Source organism: Salminus brasiliensis, chromosome 10 (assembly GCF_030463535.1).
Source record: "Salminus brasiliensis chromosome 10, fSalBra1.hap2, whole genome shotgun sequence".
Taxonomy (NCBI): domain Eukaryota; kingdom Metazoa; phylum Chordata; class Actinopteri; order Characiformes; family Bryconidae; genus Salminus; species Salminus brasiliensis.
Genome location: NC_132887.1, coordinates 7,183,916 through 7,204,582, shown reverse-complemented (window position 1 = coordinate 7,204,582; position 20,667 = coordinate 7,183,916). Strand labels below are relative to the sequence as shown.

Sequence of the window (20,667 nt, the reverse complement as noted above, 5' to 3'; positions counted from 1 at the left end):
ACATTTTTAACAATTTAACAATTTAAACAATGACATTTTTGACTATGCGATCAAATCGCAACCAGCATGGAGTAAGAGACTTTTTTTTATGCAGCAAAAATGTCGGCCGTGTGGAAAGACTTTAATGTATCAGAGAATAACTCAAGAACGGCCGTTTGCAGACATTGTTCAGCTGAATTGTCAAAAAGGGCAGAATTTAAAACATTAAAAGTTACAGCACTTCAAGTTAACATTTTCACTTAATATCAAAATACATTTTTTATACTCTGTAATAGTTTTTCTCTGAAAAATAAGACCGAAATACATTTAGGTTATTTAATTTAATGCCATGGTGAAAGCAGTGGTAAAATGAACAAAAACCTGTGAAAAAACACATCTGGTATTTGGCCGAACCCCAGTTCCGGTGCTACCTTATTTAGAAGGTTTGAAAAAGTGCATGTAAAGGCCCTTTATAATTTAAAAGGTTCCTCATACTCACAGCTCTAACAAAAATGGTTCTTTACGGAACCAAAAATGCTTCTTCTATGCAGGCATCACTCAAAGAAATCTTTGCAGCACCTTTATTTTTAAGAGTGTACAGTAACTGCATAGTAGAGCTGGGCAATATGACGATATCTGATCACATTGTGATAAATTTTGTTATCGTGATAACAATATGCTTTTCTAAGCACATCGAGCATACTGTTACTATACAGTTACTATACTGTAATAAACTCTGATCAGCAGCAGCTTTCATAACTAACAGTGTAATTAAACTGGTTTAATTAGAAGAAGAGCAGCAGATGTTGAGTAAAAATCACTGTATTCAGTCTGGGAGAGTATCTGAATAGTAGTTTTAAGGATCTGTCACTACGAATGTATTTAGTCTCTAGTTATATGTCGCATAATAAATATCATGTATTGTGATAAATGTCCTTAAAATATCGTGATGTACTATTTTTCCCATATGGCCCAGTCCTGCTGCATAGTAAGTGAGTGAAGGCTGGAAACAGTCAAAACTGTGGACACAGAAATCTGTGCTTCACTGCAACAGCCCAGTATAATCTTTGGGTGGAGGTTTTTTGAAAGCTCAGTCCAGAGACTGAACAAAGTTACGCGTAGGGAGTGCACGTCCCAGGGGAACGCTTGTGTCACACAGACCTACTGGAAGCACATGTACAACAAGAATGTAAAGACAGAAAGCCACTAAAGCCAAAAAAAGAAAAGAAAAGAACACACACACACACACACACACACACACACACACACACACACACACACACACACACACACACACACACACACACCAAAATCCTGTTTCCTGAGTGTGACCACACCAAGAAGCTCTGTGACCTGCTGTGTGAGTCTATACACACCATGTCCTGTTACTATTAGCACCTATCCTTCCCACTTCCTGTGGAACACTGGCTGGACAACTTGCCCGAAATTATTTGCAATTTCGTAGTTAGAACCATGATCCTACTCAACCGCTAGCAACAGAAACACCAACACCGACAATAAGCTTCCCATAGACACATCACCCAACAATGTTCAGCACATTAGTGAGAAGAGGAGCATCTGATCCTTTTTAAACTGCCCTGTTTCCATATACAGAAGCCAAACTTTCTCATGTTAAGTGGGTTGGTGTGCTTCAGTAAATCGCTTACAAAAGCTTGAAACCTACATTTTATAGGCAACAGTGTGAATCTGCCAAATCAATTTGGTTTTATGAAGATAAGACAAATTAGACCTAACCCATGGGAGCATGAAACTGAACAGCAGCAAGACCATGTGGTTTCTACTGCACATTTGCCATTAAAGCATCATACAGAGCAGGGTCACCAGAGTCTCATAGTGTTTAGAAGACAATAAAGGTCTGCCGACTCAATAACTGCAACGTTCCAAACCTCCTTTGGCGTGAACATCAGGAGGCCGGGAGCTTTACTGCATGGATTTCCATGGACGAGCAGCTGCATACAGGCCTTACATCACCAAGAGCAATGTCCAGCGTCAGATGGAGGGGTGTAAAGCACATGGTCGCTGGACTCTGGAGCAGTGCAAATGTGACTAATTAAATCTCTGTCTGGAAGTCTGATATATGAGTCTGGGTTTGGTGAATGTCAGGAGAATGTTACCTGTCTGACTGCATTGTGCCAACTGTAAAGTTTGGTGGAGGGGGGAATCATATTTCAGCTGACAATTGTATGCTTCCAACTTTGTGTTTGGGGAAGGCCAGCATTATTATTATTATTATTATTATTATTATACAATATATAATGCAATATTACTAAAATATCTGACGTCTTGATCCATATACAATTTTGTCTTTTTAGCCCTCATTGTGTAGCAAATCACCAATGTCTTTTTCACCATTTCACAGAAGTAATCTGGAACTGTCCCAACAACCACTTGTGCTTATGGAAGTAGGATCAGTGTTACAGACTTACTTGGCCAATAGCAGCAATTCAGCAAGATTTAATTTAATATAAAATGGAAGATAAAGCATTCTCCGTCCCCACATAGAGCCTTTACACAAATCTTGAGCAATTACTGCACATTATTGCCTCTGCAGCTCCCCATCAGCAGATACTCGAGATTCCTCGTAGGCTGCGGCAACACGATGCCTCTAAACATCCGACAGTATTGTTTTCGCTATGGAGCCAATAAGCTGAGTAAGAACAGCTCAACAGCAGCATTCAGCACACAAACAAGCAGGCTTTCTGGCTCCACGCGCAGGACAGACAGTGGGGACACTTTGCAATGTAGGTCAGTCCTGTTGAATGCCACTGTCTGGGCTCTTGCTCGGCTGCATAGAAAAGGAGTTCCTCACTGAATGAGTGCTACACACCATTTAAGGAACGAGCCTCTGGCGCGGAGCATTAGTCTTTCTGAGCTTGATACCTGCCCACAGACAGACTTAAGCTCTAATAGGATTAAACAGATATGGGCAATGATTATTTATGAAGTGTCAGAGCTTAAAAAAGTGGAAAATATAGATTTAGGGACAAAATTCTTAACAGTCACGTAAACAGAAGAAAGTCATAGTTTTACATAAATACTTGGGGCGGAGCTTGTAAAGAAGACTAGTCTGCATTTAAGGTTAAGGTGACTTGCACTCTACGGACAAAAGTATTGGGACACCTGCTCATTAACAGTTTCTTCCAAAATCAAGGGTATTAAAAAGATTTTCTGCTGCTTTTGTTGGAGTAACTGTCTCTACTGTCCAGGGGAAAGGATTTTTACTAGATTTTGGAGGATCATTGCTGTGAGAATTTGACTGCACTAAGCGTTAACTGCAAGAGCGCTCCTGAGAGCATTTTATTGCTGTTACTTTAGGAACATTTCATGCCGCTAATACAACGGACTTCTCATAATTAAGAATATTCAAACACTGGAATTGTAATATAAAACTTTTAATATCTTAAATAAATTAAACATCAATACATTAAAACTGTTTCTAAACAAAAGGCGACATTCCGGCTTGTTCGCGTTAATGGGATCTGCTCGCTCATTTGGCTTAATGCCAAAGTGTTCCCACTCGGGAGCTGTGGAGTGCGGCTTTGAAACCAAGTCCATTTGGACTCACACTTCCAAAATGTCTAGCTGGAACTGTGCAGCCTTTAGCCACACATCTTCAACTGTCGCTAGGACTGCAACGGATCACAGAACTCACCACGGTTTTGAGTCACGGATCAGATCAGCAGAAAAACCTTATAAATAAATAAAAAAAAAAAAAAGGAAGACAAACGTTGCTCTCTACTGAAACACCAGTGAGGTCACCATGCTCGATGTGTTACCACTGTCATATAAGGACAGGCCGTGTATGACTGCGTAGATCCTTCGCGGCTAATTCGCGGTTCACATGCATGCCCAACTGTTGGAGGCGACTGCGGTTCACTCTGTATGGTGTATGGAGGCGCACTGTTGAAGTATGCGTCACTGAACGCACTGCACTCTTTTCCTGTGCGATAGAGGTCACGGTCTGCCCACAGACTCGTCCTCGCCTAGCTAAAACACACCCCTCTGCTAGCATATATGCAAGCAAACACAATGGGCGATATCGAGGTCAGCAGTGTATATTGTACGATAACTTGATCCTGTAATTATCGTGACCGACCTAACCACAGTTACAGTGTCCCGATGAATCAAGGTATTCATACCATCCAGCAAAAGCAAGTGAATTGCTTCAAAAACAATGCAGAAAGAAAGGGTCGATCACAGACCACCTCCATATTCAGCATTCTGTATCGATTCTTTTACCAGCTCATATTCTCTTTAATAACCTTAAGAATTTGCAAGGACACATTTCTTTAGTACATAATTCATCTCCACAGCAATATCTCTTCAGCTGAGTCACAGTGTCTGTTCAGCAGGTCTGGAGAACGGCATTCATGTTTACCAGGGGACTGAGACGACCTGCTGAAGGCTGCTCTCCGTCCACTCACTTCTTCTCATTCACCTTTTCAGAGATTTTTTAGATGCGTAAAAGATTCTTTGAAGTATGGAGGCTGATCGTTCTCAGGGATGGATGCTGTGGCATGAGATAAGACTTTGTTGGTGCTGATCTTTAAGCTGTTGGGAGCTGTCACCAGAGTAGAGCCTTTTACAGTTGTCTGAGCTGAAGAACAAGATGCTAGGCACAGGTGACGCAGCCACGAAAACAGATTCCATCTAACACATTATTATGAAGTAATATAATTATGAAGTTTTTGTGGATAAAAGTTTAGTTCACTGGATTATGGTTAAGTTTTCATTTTAGCAAAGGAGAAGTGATGTATTCAACCGTTTTGAATTACATGTGTTACTTTAGGAGAGGGGGCGACCTCTCCCTCCACCTCTCCGTCTCTCCCTCTTTCCAAATGGATTGACCCGTTGTGATTATTTTAGTCAATTTGGCAAAAATTCTGTCTCATTTTAACCTTTTGGGGATTTTTGGTCCTTCACTATGACTGGGAGCGCTTCCACAGATTCATTCCATGTCTTCTCCTCGTCCTGCTGTGGTAAAGTTCCCTAAAACACATGTCCATATTACACTACTGACCCAAATATTGCAAAACATACAGATCATATAATAAAGCAATATAACTGAAACAATGCTAGTGTTCTGTACGGATCAGTCCGACTCTTACTGTTCCGATACAATACCGATACATAAACCCTGTGTATCGGTCGATACGGCCGAAACCATATCTCACCATGTGGAAGAGACAAAAGGCACAAGGCTGATGTAAACATTACTTTACTAACTTTGTAAAACAAACTAGAACAAATGAACACAATCAATATAACACAATTCTATTTATTTCTCTTGAAATGTCATGTGTTCTGTGCTCAGGACTATTCTGACTATTTCAAGTCTGTGAGACCAAAGAGGAGCAAGCAGCTCCTCCTTTCCCGGCCCTTTTTATATGGAAGAGCAGCTGTGGCAGTGACTTCTTTACCCCGCTCCCTCGCTTTCGGCTGTCCTCCATTACAGGCGCAGGTCTACAACCGAGCAGTTCAGCTCTGGTCTCTCTGATGCTGATGTTAAAACATATCTGGAATTTACTGATATTTAGTAAAAGATGTGTAATTTGTTGATTTGTTGGACTTCTGGGACTCAAAACAGTGTTTGGCCATTTCTGCAGCTCACCCCTCCTCCCTGCGCTGTGTGGATTTTTGCTGTTTTCCGAGCTGGATTATTTGCTGATAGTTGACGACAGGTTTAGGGCTCTGTGCTGGTTAGGGTTCGATACGGTAAGTCTTTGCTGTTTGTCATGATCTGTGCATCCTGTCTGTATGTTATTCTGGGTGGATCCTAGGTTCAGTAAATGGATCGGTCCCCGTGGATCGGCCCAATTATCTGATACTCTATCCAGCTATTTTTTTGTTAGTATTGGGGCCGATATCTGATCGGTGCATCCCTTGTATTTTGGCCATATGGGGCAGTCCAGGCTGATCATCAACGTGTTTAAAGACCTTGCAATCAGGCAGGCAGCACAGGCCAGGCAGGCAGGCAGGGGCTGTTGTAAGCACTTCAACCTCAGAGGAGCGAAAAGATTAACCTCCTCTCACCTCGTATTATCTAGGTCAGAGGGGATGGCATGGACACGGCATCTTGACAATGCAGTTATCTGTGCCTTACACACGACTGGCTTCCGACGGAAAACGGACATTTTGCCAAAGCTACGCGCGCAAACAAATTTGATGAGAAGGCAAAAGTCTCTGACACGTAACAAAGTCTGACACATCAAATAAAAATAGTACAGCAACAGCAGCACCCAGAGAGGAGACAGCAGAGGAGGTTCACTGAGGACAAGACAGGACAGGACAGTCAGGGTGCTATGGGTTTCATTCCCACAGAGACTTCCCAGCTGAATTTCCACATCTATGGGAACACGTTCCTCCACTCTTTGAATATTTTATTGCTGTATTATTATAACCATTTTTAATAATACAAGTAAACAAAAAGCGCTACATGTCCACATGTTTGTGGACACTCCTTCAAATAAAGGCATTTTAAGCCGTCTAGTCCCTGTAGAAAAGCGCTGCCAATTGAATAGGACCCCCTGGAGCAGATAAACATGAACCTGTTGCACAATGCCTAATGCCAGGTGTGGGCTAGAGGAGTATAAAGCCCACCCAGCATTGAGCTGAGGAGCAGAGGAACTAACAGTGTTCTCTGATGCTCCATTCAATACTTTTGGGATGAGTTGGGGAGTTGGGGATGATGAGGTGGAGTGATGATCATCCAACATCCTGACCTCACTAATGCTCTTGTTGCTGAATGCAATCAAATCCTCACAGCAATGCTCCTCCAAAATCCAGTAAAAACACTTCTTCCCTGGACAGTAGAGACAATTTCTCCAACAAAAATAAGATAAACTCATTACTCTTGATTTTTTAGAAGAAAGAACGCATGGTGTGGTTGTCCCAATACTTTTGTCCATGTAGTGTATGATTTTTTTTAAACGTATATAACTGTTATAACTGTTTATGTAATTAAAAGTAACCACATCTATCCTCCTCCTTTCTGGTCAGGGTTTCTGGTGGATTCGGATACAACGTGATTTCTGGGATGTGGAAGTCTGAAACTGCTGCACCCAGAAGAAAACGCATCAAGCTCCTCACAGACAGAATGAGGACCAGCATGAGCATCACAGCCTCAAACCAGACCCTCGGACGCTGCTGTGCCACTGTGCTTTTCAGGTGAAATATTTTATAATCTGTGGGATTTGTTTTTTTATTTTTTGGAGGAAAATGAAAAAGAAAAATCCATAGTGATTTGAGTGTGTGAGAAAAATGACCCACCTATCTGTCTCTCCAAGTCTGCAGCCTCGTCTGGAGTGGCTCTGGGCAGCACCCCGGGGTCACTGAAGCTGGTCCTGAGTAACGTTCCCAACACAAAGGAGAACAGCACACCACCAATCACTGGGATGGCTGGTGTGAGGGTGTTCGCCAAGAATGGACAGCTGTAAACATAGAGGAAATGAATTCATTTAGTTATGAATTACTATTTAAAACTACATAAATAAATAAATAAATAAAAATGACGACGATCTCCACTGTAGGCTCGGAAAAGCAAGCTAATTATATTAACCACATTTAATCACAATAATGATAACATATCATATTTCCACTCATTCCACATGAATGTGCCGCACCATTATCTGATCTAATGAGTGTTACACCCCAATCCGGTTATTCGTGCACACCTAGGTGCAGCTTAGTCTAATCACTTTATTTTGGACGATGCCGGTCTTTGCCAGATCCCACTTCATTAATCCAAGCAGTGCAACAGCTTTCAGAGCACAGCGACTGCAGTACGATCTTCATAAGGCATGCAATAACATCAGTTCTGGAATACTTGAAGAGCTTGAAGTACTAAGGTCATGAATCTAGCAATACAGCGTACAGTACCACATCAGACTGTATAACTGTACTGAAACTGGCATGTTAACCGTGGCTCGTCTTTTAGCTTAGGGCTAACTATTTAGCTTGTGAAAATAGTGCAGTTTCCAATACTGTATTTTGGTGAATGCTGAATGCTCCCAAGAGTATCTTGGCAAGCACTGGGCTGTCCTTTATAACCTGTTACTGTCAGACTGTCACTGTTAAGAGACTCCCACTTTCATTATACACTGCAGGCTGAAATTATTGCGGCTAATTTATTTATTTTTTTTATTTATTTTTTAATTATATATATTATATTTTATATAATTATAAAATTATATATTTTTTTATAATTGTGATAATATCTTTGCATTATTTGAACTGTCATTTCGGCAAATAAAGTCTCTAAATAACTATTTTTATTTGGAATTTATGGAAAATGTTGAACATGGTTTATGGAATACAACGCAAATGTTACTTTCCCTAAACACATTGCCTAAAAAAACTAAAACCAGAGAAACTGATCATGTAAGGTGGTCTCTTAATTTTTTCGGGCGCTGTATATGGTGTAACTGCTACAACCTTCTGCCCTTTTTATTGTCTAAAATGTGTTCAGGATCAATACTTTCCTTTTCTCTACCAACCTACCTATCCATCCATCAACCTCTCTACTTCTCTATCTAAACTGAAAATAAAAACATCTACATTTTAATGTATACATATATATTTAAATGAATCAAATATTTATTTTCTATACTGCACTACTATGTAAAACCTTTTCCCAATGACATTCACGTAGCCAATGAACATTACAATAGAAATTCAAAATTACACTTACATTTACGGCCAATGTTCTTACCCAGAGCAATTTACATTTGAACCATGTGACACAGGTAAGAGAAGGCAGTGTTTGGGACCACCATAAAGTGATCATAAATCAAAGTGAATCAGAGTGGTATCAGAGACTTCCTGCTGAGGAGAGAATGGACTTCAATGATCTGTCAGTGAACAAAACTGCCCAAGCATCAAAACCATGATGTATTTTCTACACAGCTGAGCTACGACAGCAGCTCTCCATCATCCCGTTACTGAGTATCACTAGCTTACCACGGTCATTATTTATAATGGCTCCTTCATGCCTCTGTCAATATATTGATTGGATCCATTACGGCAATCTAGATGGAGTCAGAGCGAGCAACCTGTCAGGAGGGAAATGTGTCATCCAGACAGTGTAGCCTTTCTTTTCACTTGACCAGTGCAATACCTGAAACTCCCTGGAAGCTGATTAGTGTTTTGCAATGAGAATTCCTAACCGGGACTAGCGGTAAGTGTTCACGCATGCAAATGCATTTATTAGGAGAGGCAGACAGTGAGGTAGACGGATAAAACCGGTTTGGTCTGTAAACACTGAGCCACAAGAGCCATAAGGCAACACATTAAGTATGGCAGCACGTCTGTAGAACCACCACTCTGGCGTGTGAGTGGAGAGCAGAGTTGTATTAGTGTGAGGAGTGGGAGTCACCCAGAGAAGTTACAAATGAGGAGAAGTCCACTGGCTGAGATATAAATGGGAGTTCTTGTAAAGACCAAAGTGGGGGTGTGGTGGGTATGTGCGGGTTGGGTAATTGGCGGTCCGAATTGGGCAGAATTTTTTTTTTTTTGTTTAAATTTTTTTTATTAAAAAAAAAAAAAAAATCTAAAAAAGCAGAAACACTAAATACTCTCAAACAGACAAAATACTGTCTCACATTTTCCTCCTATTATTTTTACTGATCTGAAAATAATTGAAAAAAAAGCGGCATAGCTATGCCATATTTTATTGCTGCTACTTTGCATATCCCTGGTTTTAAATTTTAACAAGAAAAAGAAATATTGGAGTTGTACTGATCTTTAATATTAGCTGGGATGTTTATTAAAAACAGTGAATTTTTGAATAAGCAATTTCATCTGTATGGTCTTTGTTAGTTAGCAAATGCACCTAACAACATCGGCTAACATGTGCGCTGGAGTTGGCTGCCCACCGCTCTGGGTGTGTGTGTGTACTCACTGCCCCTAACACGTGTGTGTGTGTGTGAGTGTGTGTTCACTACCAGATGGGTTAAATGCGGAGGACACATTTCGCTGCACAGTCCACACTGTACAGTGACGAATACGTGCACCTTTATCCTTTATCCTTTAAATTATAAAGCTGATTTGGTAACTAAGTGACATATAATCCAAATAATCAATGATAGACACAATTTGCTTCAATAATCGAAATTTTAATAGACTAATAATCGAATCATTTATTGCTGCCCTGTTATTCACCAACTGTTATTTAACTAATCTGCTTGTCATGTGAACATCAGTGTGAGTCACTGTGTGAGGGCCTTCAGAAATGACCTTCAGACAGCCTTAGTGTGGGAGAGAGAGAGAGAGAGAGAGAGAGAGAGAGAGAGAGAGAGAGAGAGAGAGAGAGAGAGAGAGAAGTAGGACACCTAAACTAATAAATGAATGAATGAAATCAAATCATCTCTCCTACAGAGTTCCCTGTTCCCTGGGCTACCTCTGTTTGACCTTCAGTCAGACCTGGCACCAGCTGATCTCTGCAGAGGTAAGACAGCCGTGACTGCTGCAGGACTTGCAGGTGACCTCACTGTTTTGGATACAGCATCCTTGTGTGCGTATGTACATTTGTGTGTGTGTGTGTGTGTGTGTGTGTGTGTGTGTGTGTCCTACATCTATCAGGTGACTGTTTGTGTACTAAACTATGCTGCTATGTCGTAGTGAGCGCGGTTAGGGTTTCCTGCTATTCTGCGCTCCAGTGAGCTTTACAGAGAGCAGGAAACAGAGAAGGCCGGTAAATTCCTCTACACAGCCAAATTCATCTACTGAATGAACACCTGAATGAACAGGTGTGTGGAAGGAGATCATGTAACAAGGCATTCCTACTACGCGCACACACACACACACCCACGGATGAATTGGGTGCACTAGTGACCACCCCCCCCCCCAACACCCACTTAGCAACACCATGTCAACCACGTAGGATATCACTGCAACCATGAAGCAACATCACTCACAGTACACCACATGAAGCACTATAGCAACCACCTAGCAAAAGCAGTTTCACCCTAGTCACCCCATAGCAACTGTAACCGTAGTAACCCTAGCAACTGCCTGAAAGTGGAAAAGGCTTCAGCTGTGTATCCATGCTGCCTTTCTGCCTGTTTGATGCTAATAACTTCCTAATATAATCAGGTCACTATTTAGCTTGTGATTTTTTGCGATACTGTAAGCAAGGTGATGTAACTTTTTTATGCAAGTTTCCTAAAAGAGAACAGTGGGAAATGAAGATGGAGTACATCACTGCTACCTAGCAACCACAGGCTTTAAAACAACACTTCATTAATCAATCATTATGGTTTATTATTAGTGTTGGCAATTGCTGGCACTTACACACAGTATCAGTACACAGTATCAGTATTGGCAATAGAGAGCACAGATACCATGAAGCTTACTGACACCCTACTCTATTTTCTTTCTTTCTTTATTATTATTTCTATATTTCTTTATTTATTTAACATAAAACATTTTTGCTTGCATCCTTTGTTATGAAACCAAACATTTAAACAACCAGTAAATGCCAATAATAAACTGAAATTGATGGTTATTACCATCAATAATCTAATAAAACTTTTACATTTCCAGCACTTCTTGTTTCCATGTGCTGTTTTTTTTTTTTTTTTTTTTGGTTCTGAAACCAAAAGTTGAGTTTCAGCAGCTTGTTTAAAGGAAACACACTGAAGTTTAGTAGCTTTTCACACCGAGGCGTGACCCTGAGTGTGAAATCGCTGCAGAAGCACTTCTAGTTTCTAAGCTGGTGGTTTTTCACTGCCCTGAAATGTGAATTTAAACACCAGTTAAAAGCTGTTTGATGAAGCTTAGCCAGGTTATGCTTCCTTACCTGCACCTGTTTCTGCATTGTGGTGAGTTGTATTTTTTTTTATAGCTCTGAAACTTTTCAAATGTGCAGTTCCTCAACGGTAAACACTGTTCTCTCAGGATTTGTGTGTCTTTTTTAGGATGGGATATAAAAAGTCAAACCTATAAAAAGTTGAACACCCTAAATATCAGGATTTCTAGCCGTCTATTGAGTACTTAAGTCCGAGCTGGTATCGGTAGTCAGTATTGGAAAGGAACAAGAGGTATCGGTGCATCTCTAATTATTAGGCATGTTTTTATTGGTAGACGTGTTCTTATTAACGTGTTTACCATTACAGAGGAAGTAGTCCAAGCTATTCCAAGACCATTTCTTTGTTGTTTATCTGCAGAATGGATCTGTCTAGCCATTAAGTGCTGAAGGGGCAGAGTGAGGGCTTAATTCTAGTGAAGATGGACAGCATCATCATGCTGGGGCCATCACAGACAGGCAATCTGGGACTTCATTTTCCCTTTTCCCTTCAAACACAGATCAATATATCTGTAGTGCACAGGGCACCTTTAGTGCAGTGCTGTGTGGGCTGCGGCACAGGAAAACTGCTATATCTGCTTTTTGACTCATTTTCTAAAGTAAAAAAGGGACAAAAATAAAGGCCAGCCTCCGAACCTGGCTGCACCCAGAAAGCTGCAGGAACGAGAAAAGCGCAACCCTTCCATTCCTGAAAGCGTCGAATGGCTCCACCAAGCAGTCGCCGTTCTGGCCCCTGCTGAGTCTCTCTCTCTCACTGTACAGCGTTCCAGTCCTAAACTGGGATATTGGAGTGTTCTGGTTGTCATGGAGATAAAAACTACCTACAGAAGACAATGTGGTATATTGGGGTTGGAGGGGAGGTGTTACCATGGAAACCACTGCAGAAGTTATTCGGATTTTTCCAGCCTTTCCAAGTGCATCAAGAGATAAGTGGACAGACCAGCGGAGATGAGCCAAGGCTGCAGTAGACAGCCTCGTCACTGGGACGCATGTCTAAATCCTAGCGGTGCTGTAGATCTAGAACTGATCTCAGTGGTTCAGTAGTTCTACCTTTCCTGGATCTTTCTCAGATCAAAGGACTTTTCTGTGCACGACCCAGACAAGCGTCCGAATTAGCTGTACTGGACATTACCTGAACTTTATCCAGCCAGGGCCCTGGTACACAGTCCGGGTAATGTCCAAGTGAGCTCATGTTTGAAAGGAGCTGGTAATTTTCAATGGAATTCACAGTGGGTTGTGCCGTGCCTCCTGTATATGCCCCTTGCCTGAACCATGCAGAACATTTCCTGTAGTAATAATGAATCAGACACAGAAAATCTCCAGATATATATTATATTATACTATGAGCTCCATTCCATATTTTCTAAGGTAATTTTTCGAGGTATGAATACGTTGGTTAGAATAACACAGGTTTGGGGGCTGATCTTCCCTGTGTTAGATCCCCCAGCAGCTCACCTGATTCACAGTCATGAAGAACACTTTAATGATTATATGGTCTTGGATGGGAACTGGGACTATAGGGTTTCATCCAGGTGAGCTTTGGAAACGTACACCACAGCAATTTTTCCCCAATAGCAATTAATGGGGTGGTTGTGCACCCTTGTGAACCCTTCTTGGGTGGTTGGTGTGGTGCAACAGATAACACCACTACCTGCCAATGAGCTACCACACCATGTGGGAGACTGGGGTTCGATTCCCAGTCTGGGTGACTATGCTGCGCTACACCAATAAGAGTCAAGAGGCAGGACTCCTAACACTACACTACACTACTTGGCCCTCCTCTGTAATATGAGTAACTTTGTAAGTCGCTCTGAATAAGAGAGTCAGCTAAATGTCGTAAATGTAAATGTTCTTATGTCGCAATAACACAAATACCGAAGACCAAACCGACTACATTGAGAAACACTATATATATATATATAAATAATTTTCCCCTTTTTTATTTTATTTATTACTAGGTGTAATAAAGTGCACTTTAATGTGTCATGAAAATCAGACACTTCCACTGTGGCTCTCCAGCTTAAGAGCTTAACAAAGAACCCATGAACGTCACATGAACTCCAAAAACAGCAGAGCAGGAAAAAAAAAAAAAGTTCCAGTCAACTCTTCTGTCCTTTTTGTGGTCAGAAAAAGAGAAACAGACAGAAAAGCCCATTTATAACTCCGTTAATATCTCATTATTCGTTTCCAACCCATACGGCTTCAGGGAAACTCAAAACTGTCAGAAACAATGAACACAGAAACACTACAAACTGAGGCACGCTTCACGTTTCCTTGTGACTGCACCAGTTAGCTTTTAACATCAGTGTAGGAAAGGCTGGATGCTAATTAAGCGAGCGCGCCGTTGTCTCACATACTTGACAGTCCTGCACTTGTTTACTGATGCTGATGCCGTGTCTTCTAAAGCAGACAGAGATCAGGAAGTGTCGCACCATCTGGACTGAGGGGGTGTTTCTCATGTTCACAATCAGTTTCCATTTGAAAAGATTAAAGTCTGAAGCCTAGACACCGACTAATCAGCCTCAGTGCAGCTTGCCACATCTTGAGTTCATTGGGAGTTAACAAGCACACAGCTGTTTACAGGCTTTTAAAAGGAGCCAAATCCAGGAGAATGGAAGCAACATGTAAGAGAGGCGGAAGAGCTAAAGGCAGTCCTCCCAGACTGAAACTGAAGGGTAAATATTTAGTGCCGACATTAGCAATGCTTCATCATGCAGATTACCCAGAGTCACAGTACTATAGTAGCTGTACTGCTAAATGCAACATATGCGATTTGTTTTTAAATATCAGCCTGAATTAAAAGAGTCTATCCTTTTTGAGGTCAAGATGTTGGACGATCACCACCTCACTCCACCTCATCCCCAACTCATCCCCAACTCATCCCAAAACAACTGGACGCCGCACCATCCATCATTCCAGAGAACACAGTTCTTCCGCTGCTCCACAGCTCAATGCTGGGGGCCTTTATACCCCTCTAGCTCATGCCGGTCATTAGGCAGCATGGTGCCAATAGGTTCATGTTTATCTGCTCCAGAGTGTCTTATTCTATTGGCAGTACTTCTCTACAGGGACTAGACAAGCTGTGTGTCTACGCTTGTATTTGTACATAAGAGTCAGCATTGGGTGCAACTTAAAGCAGCTGAATGCATTCATTAGAATGGGTGTCCACAAACATTTGGACATATAGTTTTATAGTGTATTTAATTACATTAACCTGAACCTCAACCTGAATAGGGCTGGAGTCATTCTTTCAGCATACAGGAGCAGCCGCCAGGAGAAAAATCATCATCATCAAGGATTCACTTTATTAATATAAACCTAAAAACAGTCGAACACAGTGATGGACATGGGGAACTTATCCATATCACCCAGCAGTACCGTGGCTGCCTATCCCGAGTGCTCCGACATGAAATGACCCCGTGAACATGGAATTGTGTCAAATCCTCTTGAAACAAGCTGGCACAAGCAGCTACTCTCAATTACCCAAAGCACGCTGAGGGAGTGCATGAGGAGGATTGTAGTGAACAGCAGTGCTGCTGTCAATACAGAACTGCCTCTGGGCCTGGAGTGGACACTTGGGCTGATCCTGATGTAGAGCCGGATGACAACTGTGATCGAGCTTCGAGCTGTAAATGGAAACTCTAGAAGCAAGGAGAAAGTAAATAAGCAGAGAGGACGATGCTGACTAGCTGTAGCTGGTTGTCTCTTTGTCTGTCTGTCTAAATTGTACAGCTGAATCCTGCTTACCGGTTAGCAGTGCTGCTAATGCTTAGAGACTTGAGCATGTACAGATTTAGATCCTCAATAGGTTTTGACATTCAGGCTGCACTAAAGCCAGAGCTTTTGAAACCAGCTTTCCAGGGTGGAGGTTTTGAAGGGCTGGTGAAGGGCTGGTGAAGCTTGAAGAACACTGATTAACCACACACTATATTGTTTAATTGGATGAAGTGCAGCACAGTGTACATAAAAATCACTGTACTCAGTACATGAGAATACTTAAATAGTAGTTTTTAAGAATCTGATGCTACTGCAGCATTTTGTCTGCAATCATATGTCTTACAGTTAATATTGTGTACTGTAAAAATGTCTTTAAATATCGTGATTTAATATTTTTACCATATCGCCTAGCACAAACTAGGGCTGGGCAATTAATCAAAAAGGAATCATAACAGACGTTCAGAATCTCTAATCAGACGCTATCTTTTTTTTATCCTGTTGGGTATGAGAATTTCACAGTATGATACCAGTTTTAGAAAATATCATCCTTTCTTGGTATCACAGTACACAGATTTTCACTATTTCCCCTTGTTTTTGTTGGGTTTTGTTAATCATTTTCTTCCTCTTCTTCTTCTTCTTCATCATCATCATAGTCTTCTAATTCTTCTTATTATAAACTGACTTTTTTATTGAACACACTGTACTTTAGTTAAAGCTTGAAACATTTATTACTGGAAGTGTAGGTAAAATGTGTCCCTTAAAAAAAAAAAAAGAAAAAAGAGAAAGTTGCACATTTTGAACCTTTTCTTTAGCAGTTAACGATTCATTTCAGTATGGATTTATCTGCTGATTATTTTCTCCATCCATCGATTGATTTTTTTTTTTTTTAACTCTGAAAACAGTAAGAAATTGGTGGAATTTTCAGTTTAGTAAGAATTTTTTTTATCCAATACCGGTACCTGCAAGCAAATGTACAAAGAATGATAATCATCAATTATACCATGGTACACCTAACATCTATATACTGCAGCGACCCTACACTACAGACAGTGGGGGAAGTACTGTCCCCTTACAAACTTATTAATGTGTGTGTGTGTGTGTGTGTGTGTGTGTAGAAGAGCAACTCCGCCCCATTCAGTCAGCAATATGGAAGCCACATAGAGGACTCCAACACCGAGCCCACTGAGCCGATGGTGCAGCTAATCCAACTGCTCATTAATCATAATTGATGTTTAAAAATATATATGTATAATAATAATCACAATATTGATTTGAGGTCATATGAAATCAAAATCACCAGCACTAACTTAAATTTCATTTATCCGTCCCAACATCAGCTGAACTGTCCTTGAGAGTACGTGGACAGTCATGTAAGATTTGTTGATTCATTAAATCAGCTTCTTCCACACGAAGCAAAAACAGTGTATCATTAGAAATACAGATTATAATAATGACAGTGTTTTATTTTAAATATGTGATTTTGAAGATGGGTGCTATGTCTGAAAGAGCATTACACTAAAGGATGATACATTTTAAAATTTTCCTGATTAATCATCGTAACAGACCAATAAACTCAATTAATTGATCCCTAGAACTGGCAGACTCGCAAGCAGAAGGGAAACAACTGGGTCAGGACATCCCATGAAGTTTCTTGCAAGCAATGCCAAACATTTGTTTCAGCTTTGGCTTGGTTGAGCTTCTAGGGAGGGGCAATACATTGTGTAAGTGACCACTTCTAAAAACAGCGAGGAAAAGGAATTGTAGGAGGAACAGCCCATGAAGAGAGACTGAGAGCTTCTAGAAGAGAAGAGCCTTTTCTATAGAACACCAAACGCTCCTATTCAGAGGTCTTACTAGCTAACCGTAATGTGGGTTACTACACTGTACTGGCTTGTACTGGCTGCACTCACCCAAAAAACATCATTTTAGCCCATCTGAGCCCTCCTATGCAAAGTAATGCAATGTAACCAACATGCAATTTGCAAATAATGCTGTTAATGATTGTGGCTTTGTGTTCATTTGGAAGACGAAATGCCCGCTACTGACCGTGGTATAACTGAACCGATACCGAACCGATGAACTGCTGCTACTGGTGCTGCTATTCATCATGTCAGAAGAACGCAAGGTCAGAAAATTACTCAATAATTGGCAGTCAAAACTGGAAATACAGGAAGACACTGAAAATAATGAGATCTGGCCTATTTCCATGCCATCCTCCCACCTGTCTGACAATTATGTTGAGCCACTAATAAACCATTTCAGTTTGATGGCAGTTTATCTGATGCAACGCAGCAACCTCTACAAAATAAGCATGAGGTGAAGTCAATGCATCTCAACGAAAGTGTGTGAAGCTAAAATTTTAATAAATAAATAAATAAAAATCATAAAACTTCACAATATTGGTTAAAGCAAGACATATCCAACAGCCCAGACACCGACCCAGATAACACAGCTTGTTTGTCTTCCTCCACAGAGAGACGTTCAGCCCTGTACGTCTCAAATACAGCAGCTGCTTTAGGCCGCTGTAATATGATCCATTTTTCAATCATGACTGAACTTCAGGAACTGAAAGGAAAACCTTGGAAAACACTGGTACTCCTACATCTCCACAACAGGACATGCTATTAATTATTAAACAGGTGTGAGTTAATCCCAGAGAGCTGAGCTTTATACAAAAGAAAGCTGGGAAACAGTCCAAAACCTCAAACCGGTCACGGAAATCTCCCTGACATCATTAACATTTACACTCCTGAAATTTACATAGACCAGCGTTCCTGCCCTAGTCCACCATATTCCTCAGGATGACGCTTTTGTCACTTTCGGATTCTGAGAATTCATTTCCATTAATGTGCCTCAGTAACATTAGTGAACTACATACACATACTTTATAGCAAAGACAGACACCCATATTGGATGGAATTTGGCCTCCGCCTTTAACCCCTCCATGCAGTGAACACATACAAACACACTAGTGAGCAAACACTACCCAGTGGACAGTTGGCACACATGCCCGGAGCGGTGGGCAGCCATCGCTGCAATGTCCAGGGAGCTCAGCTTTGTCGGGCCCCGCATATCGAACCCACAACCCGGTAATCGATAGCCCAGTCCTGAGCCACCACTGCCCCGTAACACAGCAGTCGCCCACTTCCAGAAATTCTGCAGCCGAGATTCCAGCATGTGGGGAATTCGCAAGGGTCAGCACAACCCAAGTGCAAAGGCTGAGCCTCGCCCGGGGCGAACCACCTTTGTGATCATGGTATCACCCCTGCCAGGTAAGCAGCATATCAGCATCAGAATTCTCAAGATAGCGGAAAATACGCAATCTAGGGCCTCAGGACTGCAGCTTTGCCTCATGGCACTATCCAGGGAAGACACGTCAAACGCAGCGCACATCTGTGTCAGCAATGCATTTACATCTTGAAGCAGCTGAATGCATTTGTTAAGAGGAGTGTCCACAAACATTTGGACATTGTAGACTGAGAGGCAGATTTTCTGTTGAGGTTATTACAGACTTCCGTTTTGTCTGGGGCTAAAACGACTGCCTACTAATGAGGAGGTCGGGCATTTCTCAGAGTGTCTGAATCGTACAGTGAAATTCGAACGTGATTTTGAGGGCACTATAATCTCCCACAATGCACTAGCAATTTATAGTGAGCATCATAGCTTACTAAATCAGCTGAATGTTGACCAGAATGCACTGCGAGTGGCGTTACGTAAGCAACAGACAGTGGATCGAATTGGAGCCAGGGACATTTGCTCATACACTGTAAATATTATAAGATCCTTGAGGAGCTTTTGGAGGTTCGTGGAGGAACCTTTAAAAGGTGCTATGAAGAACTTTAAAGAAAAGGCTTTTGGAAGAAAAGGGTTCCTTGAAGGTTCCTCCATGAACTTCCGACAGTTACAAGCCACTGAACACTGCAAATATCAGATACTTTCCAATGTAGTTGGTTAATGGAGGCTTAGGTTTCTTATAGAGCTAAGCAACATGACAGTATTTTATGGCATCATGAGAAATTGTGTCATTTAATATGCTTTAATAAATGTATCATGGATATTGTCAGTGCTTAAAGAGCACTGATTATCTGTGTCAGTCTTTTTTAATTCAATGAAGTGCAGCATATTCTGAGTAAAATCATGGTACTCAGTATGGAAGAGTATTTAAAATTGTTTTACAAAATGTTGTGATAAATATTGTATATCGTAAAAAAATATCTTTAAATATCATGATATTTTTTTCCATATCGCCCAGCTCTAGTTTCTAAGCAACATTACATTACATTAGTGTGTACTAAGCTTTAAACATGGCTCAGGCACTCAAGTGTTGGTGTACTGGTGACCGATGCGGACGAGAAAGAGCTAATTAGTCTATATAGTGCAATAGTAATGAGACAGCAGGGATCCATTTCAGTCACAGCCTTCCTCATTAGAAATGTGACACACAAGCACATCTACAAATGTTCCAACATGAAGCTCATCCAATTCCACAAGAGCACAGCTGAGCTGGAGGAATGTCTGCGTTCCAGCTCTCTGATCATGGAAGTGATAGTCTAAACAAGCAGGATGTCTGAGAGACCACGCTGGATAAACAGTGAGCGCTACACATTAGCCTTTAGAGCTGCTAGGTGAAGAGATACGTCAATACTGTACTCTACACTCGGGGCACCAAAGCTAACGGCTTTCTTTACTGTGCTCTTTTCTTGGTTGAAAACCTACTGGGGACAATTTACTAGGGTTGCAAAGGGGTGGAAAATATCAGAGAAATTTGCAGTAAATTAAATAAACTTTAGCTTGGGAACTTTCCATGGAAATTTTGGGAACTTGGGGAAATTATATGAATTTATTGGACTTAGATTAGGAAATATTAGATTTAAAGGAACTATATCATGCACTTTAATTAATATACTGTTTCTGTCAACAAGAGAAATGAAGACATAACAATACAAATAGATTTATCATCACCAAGACAAATTCCTTGTATGTGTAACATACTCGGTGAAATAAAGAGATTCTGATTCTGATTCTAAATTAACTGTAATTAATGGGAATAAAATGGCACTATTCAAAGCTAAAGGTGAGAACTTTACATATAGTTGGTAGAAAATATACTAAAGCATAATGGCTGCATGCAATAGCATAATCCTGGC

The 20,667-nt window shown here is 41.0% G+C and overlaps 1 protein-coding gene and 1 non-coding gene across 4 annotated transcripts in view; both read right to left on the bottom strand.

The window, feature by feature from the left end:
• Nucleotides 1-20,667, bottom strand: part of LOC140564044 (palmitoyltransferase ZDHHC14-like) — a 69,737-nt gene that overhangs the window by 39,965 nt on the left and 9,105 nt on the right. For all 3 annotated transcript variants that reach the window (XM_072689088.1, XM_072689090.1, XM_072689089.1), the window contains exon 3: nt 7,270-7,430. In XM_072689088.1, the coding sequence (XP_072545189.1) occupies nt 7,270-7,430 (161 nt within the window). The remainder of the gene's footprint in view (nt 1-7,269; nt 7,431-20,667) is intronic.
• Nucleotides 18,629-18,800, bottom strand: LOC140564937 (U1 spliceosomal RNA). The gene has a single exon (XR_011980563.1). It is a non-coding gene; the product is annotated as a U1 spliceosomal RNA (small nuclear RNA).